This window comes from Zosterops lateralis, assembly GCF_965231275.1.
Source record: "Zosterops lateralis genome assembly, chromosome: 1".
Taxonomy (NCBI): domain Eukaryota; kingdom Metazoa; phylum Chordata; class Aves; order Passeriformes; family Zosteropidae; genus Zosterops; species Zosterops lateralis.
In genome coordinates this window covers 47,101,845-47,109,587 of record NC_139762.1, presented here as the reverse complement: position 1 = coordinate 47,109,587, position 7,743 = coordinate 47,101,845, and the positions used below count along the sequence as shown (strand labels likewise).

Below are 7,743 nucleotides of genomic sequence, written 5' to 3'. Positions count from 1 at the left end.
TTTCTGCCCCAGTTCTGTGTCCTGTGTTTATTATTCCTGATCAGTGGACTGGATCACCTACAGCTGTTATGACTTGTGTGTATTTTACTTCACGTATTGTTGGCACCAAGCAGAGTTATTGAAAAGCAACTCCCTTTGCTCAGCAGCTTGCGTGTCTCCTTTGGCAGTGGGATGTGGGTGTAGGGACAACCCTGGACCTTTTACGCTTGGTTTTGGCACGTGTAAAAAAACACTGGCAGATGAGGAAGTTCAGAGCCTTATACGTGAGTGTGGGCCATCCCCTTGCAGCCAGCCTGGAGAGCAGGCACAAGGCACATTTCTGCTCACGTAAATGCATAGGTTCTGTTTAGAGTTATATTGAAGAACACCAGGCTCCTCACATAAAAGAATTTCTTATGCCCAGGCTGAGCACCACTAGTGCAAGCAGAGCGTGAATATTCAATTCATTGTACTTAAGCCTGTCTCATTTACATATTCCTTTGCTTAGTGAGAAACTCAGCAGCTCAGAAGAGAGAGCAAATTGGTGTGGCCCAGGTAGATGAGCATGCAAGGAAATGTACTAGATAACTTTGTATGGAAGATAGTGCTGAATGGCAACTCCCCAGGCTTAAAACCAGACCTGAAGTTTTCCAATCCAAAGCTTACCTGAGTGAGAGAAGTGGCACGAGTCACAAAGGCTGTGTGTGACTTGGGGCCTCCTGGGACAGACAGGGTTAGTGCACTGAAGACTGCTTTGTGATACCGGAAAGTCACATTATTCAGGAAAGGGAAAGAAATTCCCACCTTTCCTCCACATGTCAGGCAAGATCTCTTTTATCATCTGGGCTGCAGATGAGAGCTCTGATCCTCTCCCCTCCTGCACAGAGATAATGCTCCAGTTCAGTTCTCCTGCTAGGGCTGGGAGATGCTTAAGACTCCCTCTGATCTACCGTGATCAGCTTCATCCTTCTTCTTTGAGACATAAACCCCATTTCCATGAAAAAAACCCCAAACTAATCACAGTGTAGTTCCAGCAAGATTTTTTAAGGTCAAAAGCAGACTGATAATATGCATATTCACCACTCAGGTTCTATGGTGATAGACCTTGTTTAACATTGAATGCTGGTTCAGCTCCGTCCTTTGATACAAAATCAGCTCAGATCATTGAAGGAGAGGACTGATGAACCATGGAAGCAGAAAAAGCATCCAGCAAAGCCAGTATATGTACTCTTCAAGTGGGTAAATATACATGAATAAAACCAATCCCATCTCTGTCAACTGTAGTAAGTATTGCAAAACTACAAAAAAAAACCCCAAACCCCCCCCCAAAAAAAACAACCCACCAACAAAAAACACACAAAACAACCAACCAACCAACCAACCAAACAAAAACAAACCCCAAAAACACAAAACAAAACCAACAACCAGCCAGCCCCAAATACTTCTTCATTTATAGCAAGTTTTTGAAAAATCTCCCACACTGCAAAGGAACAACCAGCAATGCACTAGTTAACATTCTTTCTAGTGCATGTTGATTGTGAAAGGTTTAGAGAATAGGAATAGCTTTCTGTGAGGCTTTACACAGGAGGAGGGACAAAGAGGGGAGACTGTATGACCTGCCTTATCTGTGGAAATTCTCCCTCCAAAAGAAACAAGCAAGTTTTACAAAGTCAGATCAGAAAATGCCATTATTAACCCAATGCCAGTTCTGGGGCATTACTTTAGTCTGGTAAGAGAGCACACCGATTTTATTTTGCAACAAATCTCCATGTTTAAATTCTGATAAAGGTCATGGAAATATACATGCTTGTCCAGCAATGCCCCTGTACAGGATATTTTTCAAAGAACAGGCGGAACAAGCTGGATAGAGATCTATCTTAGCTAGTGACCTAACCTGTACCAGTGTCCTTTAATGTGATATAAAAAGCCCTCTTGCCTTGCTGCAAAGCAGCATGGGTGTGAACGTATCACCTCAGTTGCCACCCACACCAAATAACATTTTTCTACACAGTGGTGTCTTCCAGCACATTTCAGTGCCCCCATCACCCCAGAATCTGAGAACCTTTCTCATGAAATCAATGGCATTGGAAAAGTACTTGGTGATCTTTAATGACTTTGCCAGTTTTTATTTTCCTGAAATCAGTGTTTGAGGGCTGGATTTTTTTTAAGTTTCGTCACATGAACATTTTTGGGTAGAAAGTGTGGCAATAATTATTCCTTAAATTTGACATTACTTAAAATAGAAATTCAATATAGATTGGATCAGTGCCACAACCAGTCTTCTATCCCCTAAAGGGACAGGATGCTGAAAATGCCCCCTTCTGTGTCATGGATCCATTTCTTGTAGCAGCTTGTCCTGGGTCTACCCCACTGAGTTTAGCAAACCTCCCACATCATCTTTGGATCATCACTTTATGGAATAAGGACAGTGGCACCACATTCTTTCTAAGTGTGTGAATGCAGTGCAATTTGACTGCTCACCCATCAGCAACCTTCCTTCTCACTTCTCAAGTGTCCCCCACCCAGATTTAGAACTCCAGCACTATTTACCCACTGAGCTCTCCAAGGGGGCACAATCGATATATGCCACCTTCAGCATAAAGATGCCTCTCTAGTGTGACACATACAACAACTGCCAAATAAATGAGACTTCTGTGGTGAGTTATTTTACAAAGCTTAGTAACAGGCTGTAGCCTGTATATCATTAACAGTCCCATCTAGGCACAGACTGAACCTGTGAGTCACAATTACTGTAAGACAAACGATAATTGTGCTTCAGAGCAGGTCAACCTTGTAAGAAATGTCAGCGGCTGCCAGCACAACAGCAAAGCTCAGCAGCTGGCACCTCTGCCATCCTTCAAACATACACTTAGTGGGGGATTAGGCTCTGTCACACTGTCTGCATCATCTCTCTCACTCACTCTTTCACCACCTTTTTTGTATCCTCCAGACCACACTGAATTACAACTTACTGTAAACACACTGGCGGGACTTCTGACTTTACACTTTTTGTGAGTCTGCTGTTCACTACCTTTCCTTTTTTAGCCTGTAGAAATCCATTCCCTATTTTGATTTTTGCCTGAATCACCAAGTGACATCTACAATTCACTTCCTCAGGCAAGAGCAAATACCCTCAAGTGCTAACAGCAATAAACACTGTGGGCTGTTGCCTGCCCCTGCAGTGACTGCAGCTTTTGTTTGAAGGCACCACAGGATTGCTGGGCTTACATCTTTCTTCATCCTTGTAAATTTAAAAAGTTTTTATTTACATCAAACATGTCACCTTTCCCCAAAAGAAAAACTCTGCTAAAATGGTTCCAGAGGGTGTGTTAAATTTTTTACAGAAATAAAAAAAAAAAAGGCAAAAAAAAAAAAGGCGAAAAAAAAAAAAGGCAAAAAAAAAAAAAAAAGGCAGGAGGACAGGGCTGTGCCACAGATTTTACTTGAAAGGATCTCTTTCACAGTCCTTTCAGGAGCTTCTGAACAGGAGTTTTATGAATTTATAACAACATATATGTCAGGCAGACACTGGAATTCAAATTATTTTAACTCCAACTAAAGGCCTGTGTTTGAATGTCTGAATGCATTCCTTTGTGGCTCAGATTTCTGGAGTCTTAAAACTGCAAAGACCATATCTTCATTATAAATATTCAATTTTTCAGTCATTCTGGTGTCAAAGGACTGTTGGAGAGATAATCTGCACAAGTGTGGCCCAGCAGGAAGAAGAAATCAGAAGAGTTTTGTTGCAGAGGTAGGGATGTGTGGAGCCAAACATGCTCGCGAAGCCTGGCATCTCTGTTATGCATCTGGATATTTGGTACCAAAAATGCATAAACCCCAAATGAATATTGGCATTGCTTAGCTAGTGCCCACATGGCAATGTGATCTTGTCTTGGGCCACTGTTATGTGGGATATTTTTCTTGTTTTTCTTTCAATTCAGTACAGAGTCTAGATGCCTGCTGGGCTGGAAGGTTACTGCAGACCTCTGTATTTGCCTCGCTGGTTGTTACTGCTGATTCCTTAACTGTCAGAATGGCTCACAAATGGCTGGCTTATTGGACTAGTTAGTTGAATGACTGTTAAAAAACATTCTTTCGCAATGAACCCTGCAATTATTCCCTTGGAAACTCTTTTTCAAGCATTTACTGAACACAATAAATATTTCCATGTGGATATATCAGCAATGCAGTGTGCAAACAACCTGGTTGGAATCAGGCAAGCGAATGGCTTTATGTTTTATGAATGTTTGATTGATTTTTAGAAACATGATGGATATTTTCATTTAATGAACACTTTGGGGAAAAAAAAAGAAATAATTTCATTCAAGTTTTAAATCTAGGCACTACAAGATCCAATAGAGCTAAAAGGCACCTTATCTGCCCTCCCAACTGCTGCACTTCTAGCAGCTGACTGATCCCTTTCTTGACTGCCCTGAAAGTCTCTGAGATGGCTCATGTGTAGGAAGTAACTTCCATCCTGTTCCACACATAAACAACCCTCAGTCCTTTGCTAAAGTTGCACCTCTCATGCATGTGCCAACACAAATACATCAGCTAGGAAGGAGAATCCTGGCTAAGCAGGGCTTGGCCAAATAATCTGACCTTTTTCTTGGCTTGGCTCTGGAATTTATGTGAAATGTATCAAACCACCCCATTCTGGCTACCTGCTGTGCCCAAGGCCATTGGTCAGCACAAAGAAATTATTTTTTAAATTAACACTCTGTTGTGTTTTGTAGTGTTTCCTTCAAACTTTAAATGCTAGTTAACGGTAGGGTATCCAAACATGAGATACAGGGAGCCAAGCACACCTAACATTTGGGGTAGCACATACTCAGGACAGCCATTTTGTCCTGGAATCACACTTATGCATCTGCAATTAGCCAACCCAACTTTCCAACAGGATGTATTCCTGAGGCTGACACTAAGGAATGTGCTTTCTTCAGTTACATTCTGTTACAATTGTTTAGTTCTTCTGTGCCGCCTTCTCTTTCTCCCAAAGAATACGGACAAGCAGCGTCTTAGTGTGACTCAATAAGAAACTTTAATTCTGCACATTTCTCCACATCAAAAGGAAGATTCAGCAGTGACCTGATTTTATTAAGATTTCTTTCCCACCTTTATATGAAGTGAAATAACTGTTTTTGCATTGGTTTCCACCTTGAAAGATTCCAGTTCTCTTTTACAGCCCAGCAGAGCCTTTACTGTTCTTGCACTAAGAAGTTGATAAGGGCAGTTCTGGGAGACAGAAAGGCCTTTTTAATGGCTCGTCCCTGGAGATGCTTGACTCCAAGTTCACTTTGAAGAACAAGCTCGTGGACTTCTTCAATATTGCGGGCTGCTTGCTGAGGCACAAAAACTTTGCCGCAAGCTTTGTTATTGATCTGAAAAAGAGACATGAAAACAAGAAAAAACAGAGGTTTAATTAGACTGTTTCCTGTATCCAATCCATCTTTTTACAAAAGGAAAGGGAGAAAGTGGAACAAACTCTCTTTTCTCAAAACCCACACTTTCTAAGCAGAGGATAAGATTCTTCCTATCTCTTGTCCACCATAAGATAAAACTCTGACTCATGATACTCAAAAAAAAATTGGAGAAGTGGCCACAGGAAGTCTCAGTTTTGAAGACTGCAAGCAACATGTGACTGTGCAATGCAGTGATCTTTTAATTTTAAAAACGTGACAGTCACATAAGCTGCATAAAATGTCTGGTGGGAGTCTTGGTTTGTACATACTTCTGGGCAGCAATTTATAGCTAAGCAATGTCTTGCAGAGATTCAGATGGAAGATATATTATTTTTAGAAAAACAGGCTTTTACTTAGTGTGCTGCACTCATTGTTATATGTTGCACTCAACCCATGGCTCATTAATCCAACACTGACCACAAAGACGTCAGCTGCTCTCTAAGTAACATTTTCCTCTGTGTGGCTGGTTTTCAGAGTAGCTTCCATGCTGGTTTTGCTTCACTGGGGCATGTAAGTGAAACTAAGTCCTTTAGTGGGAAACACTGTAATTTATAAAATGGTTTTATAAATCCTTTCTGTCATCCAGTAAGAGTAGATAATGGAGACAGACTACAGAGCCTGACTGAGTACCTTTCTGGAGTTGACATAAAATTAATTATTACAAAAGCTTTCAGATTTATATGGACTATTTTCAGTGGCTTAATGAGAGGAATATCAATCACACATTTTAGAAAATGAAATAATTCGATTTTTTAAATGCAAGTAATCACATTACTTGCATATTAATCTGTGTAGGTACTGCAGATCTCTGACCCCTAGGCATCATTTCAAGGAGATTTCAATCTTCTAAAAAAACCACATGTTGCTTCATGCAGTTTGGACAAAAAAATGAACACGACTTGGTTTTCACCTGGATTTTATCCAGGATATCTGTATGCAACATAAGACAAATGAAAAAGTACTGGTTCACTTACTTAGTTTGTATTTGCTTGTATTTTATTTTATTAAAAATAAAATAATTTGTGTAATTCTCTGTGAGAGGAAGTTGGGACAGATTTTTAAGGAACAAGATGAAGTCTTAAATGCAGCAAGGATGAGCCACTTCTGGTTTTTGACTAGTCTTGACTATAAATTGCAGTGATAATGTCAGTAGGCTTTTACCTACTCCTATATGCATCCATAATGTGTCATCATAAAAGGCTGGCTGTGTTAAACTTTGCCTTTAGCACCTGGTGTAAAGTAAAATCCTTGAAAAACCCATAGGAGCTAATTTTTTAAAGCTTTTGTGAAAAATAAATACAAGCAGTTCTTTTTGAGAATTCACTTCAGAGAAGAAATGCATTCCACAGGAAAAAGAAAACAGTAAAATTCAAACAGATACAGTTTTAGTGGGAATATAAAGCAAGCTTCTCAGCTTGCTGCTAGGACACGCAGCCTGCAGTTCAAAGCTATGCCTGCCTAGTTAAAATGTCATTCACTGTCTTCCATCATGCAAATTAATATGTCCCAGTGGATGGATGTTGGCAGGGGGAAAATTTTCCACAACTAGCCTATTTGGTGCTGTTCTCAACAGAAAAGCCAAGCTGTCTAAATCAACTTGGTAAATAAATGACTGCTAGTGGTTGTGTTTTCCTAGAAAGGTCGAGAAGTCTGGGCGACCTGGCACTGTGTACCTTCCCACAGCACATCTCCACCTCCCACAGCACATCTCCACCTTCCCACAGCATGTCTCCTGATCTTCCCACACTATGCTCTGAGCTGGGACCAAAGCTCTTATCAAACAGATTGGTTATGATTTCTCCACGTGTTTGAGCATGGGTTTCATTATATATCATAGGTATCATGAAGTATTTTAACACTGTTCTTAAAACAGGCAGCTGCAGATTTCCCCATGTGATGTAACAAGCATCCTATGCACATATCCTTTTAGTCCAGGGCTTAGGTTCTCAGCAGGAGAAATGCTATTCCTCCATCTCTCTCTGTATCTCACTAGAACCAGCATAACCCTTGGTATTTCCAGGTAAAAGTGCCAGCACAAGAAAATTGGGTGCTGGCAGCCTTGTTTCTCTGAAAAACCATGGCAAACTGCAAGACGAGAAATACATGAGTCTTGGGTCCTTTCTTCCCCTGAGGAAGGAGGCTGTTGCTTTTTTCCTCTTCTTTTCCCTCATTTCTTTCTTATTCTTTTTAACATTTGACATTCTACACTATTCCAGATCTACAGGGAGCTAGTGGTAACTACAGAAGTTATAAAAGTTGAAATGAAATCACAAAAGACTGAAAAATAAGCACCTTGAGGCTG

The 7,743-nt window shown here is 40.6% G+C and overlaps 1 protein-coding gene across 1 annotated transcript in view; it reads right to left on the bottom strand.

Annotated features, from left to right (window-relative positions):
* Positions 1 to 4,992: 4,992 nt before the first annotated feature.
* The window catches only part of LARS2 (leucyl-tRNA synthetase 2, mitochondrial), an 83,074-nt gene continuing 80,323 nt past the window's right edge, over positions 4,993 to 7,743 (bottom strand). The window contains exon 21 of the mRNA XM_083871515.1: positions 4,993 to 5,360. Coding sequence (XP_083727641.1) covers positions 5,178 to 5,360 — 183 coding nt within the window. The 3' untranslated portion in view covers positions 4,993 to 5,177. The remainder of the gene's footprint in view (positions 5,361 to 7,743) is intronic.